Here is a 1,559-nt window from a genome sequence, read left to right as displayed (position 1 = left end):
CTCGCGCGCGCGCAGGGAGCAAGGAGTAAGCCAAGAACTCCAAGCCCACGGACAATCATGGAACACGTGTAGCAGCCATACTGCGAACAAAACACCTTCCCACCGTCCAGACTTTTACCAAGGGATTCTCTCATACGATAACTTCCCTTTAGACTCGCTCCTATTTCACATTGTATCACATTGTACGTATTGCAACCATGCTTAAAAGCTTCTATGAGTGCACATACACCGTCAGATTTGTAATATAGCTATCATCACCTGTGCACTAACAATACTTTCATTTGATCCAGGGTATAAGATCCGGACGGTTAAGGATCTCACAGGACGATTGCGACTATTAGATTATACGCAGTAGTCAATAGGAGCAGACAGACGTGGGGCGGAAGATGATATATTGAAGACTGACAGGAACTGGTTCTACAGAAAAACGGATTGGTAAGCATCATGAACTAAGCGAACGTGCAATCAACAATGACGCAATCAGCAGGAGCGGGAAGTAGTCACTGGCGCAGCACGGATTTCTATAGTGGCAACAGCAAGTAAGTACCAAACGGTGCACAGACGTACATATATGGGCAGTCTGACAGTGTGAATTGGCCGTAATGGCGCAGGAGCCAGCACGTTCGGGATGTGAGGGACTGTCTTTCGGTCGGCGTCGACGCAGCCGCTCGTGTCGCGCGACAGGTCAGATTACGCGGTTTCGTCCGTTTAAAACAAAGCTCAGCAAAAGCTATCCGGCAGGCGTGATGCATGGCTAATACAAAATAATCAGCCGCTCCGTGCGTCAGGTCGAATGTAGTTGGCAGCGCGTTCGCTTGCCGTCTGGAGGATCCGGGTTCGATACCCGGGTTCAAACCCAACAATATGGAGTTGTCGCTCTGGGAACGGCTTAGCTTTCAAGAAGTCAATTCTGTTGTGCGGATATTGCGCGTCCAAGTCATCTAATTCCAAAATAGCCGTCGTCCACTCTTTCACAATCATTCTGGCCTCTTGTACATCATAAAGGATTCTGCCTTTTGAGTTTCTAAAGGCTAGAGGCATGAAAGCCTTATTTCTGTCTGGAAATTTCTTCAGAGCTCAGCCAAAGGACTCCCCCTCGAAATGAAAACAGCCTGTGAAAGAACCTCATCATAAATCTGTTTCCTGAATAACTGCTTTTGAATACAGAAGAGAGCATTACACTTTTGTTTTTGGGAAATCTAGAATATTTTGGCCTGGTGACGGAGTACAAACGTCATGTGTCCTTGATTCGAAGATCCGTTTATGATTGTCAGTCCATTTTTGTACCATCACGCCAGAATATGACAGCGGGCACTCCGTTGTTGCAGCCCTTCTGGATATAAAACAGGCCTACAAACAAGTTTACCACGCCGGCCAACAAGAGAAATTAGTCTTAAGCCATTAATAGATACCTAGACTGATGGTTAAGGAGCCCAGTTATGAATCATAGGCATTCTGTCCTCTGCGCTGCCGAACATCATTTGAGTTTTTCAGTAAAGCAGTCTACTTCCCATTCTGTTCATTTCCCGTGAGAATAACGCTCTTCCCTGTTGTCTGCC

At 46.6% G+C, this 1,559-nt stretch overlaps 1 protein-coding gene across 1 annotated transcript in view; it reads left to right on the top strand.

The window, feature by feature from the left end:
* Positions 1–471: 471 nt before the first annotated feature.
* Positions 472–1,559, top strand: part of T265_07638 (hypothetical protein) — a gene marked incomplete at both ends in the record, with an annotated part of 12,155 nt that continues 11,067 nt past the window's right edge. Inside the window, one exon of the mRNA XM_009173211.1 lies at positions 472–539. Coding sequence (XP_009171475.1) covers positions 472–539 — 68 coding nt within the window. The remainder of the gene's footprint in view (positions 540–1,559) is intronic.

This window comes from Opisthorchis viverrini (assembly GCF_000715545.1).
Source record: "Opisthorchis viverrini unplaced genomic scaffold opera_v5_189, whole genome shotgun sequence".
Taxonomy (NCBI): Eukaryota; Metazoa; Platyhelminthes; class Trematoda; order Opisthorchiida; family Opisthorchiidae; genus Opisthorchis; species Opisthorchis viverrini.
This window is presented reverse-complemented; position numbering and strand designations above follow the sequence as displayed.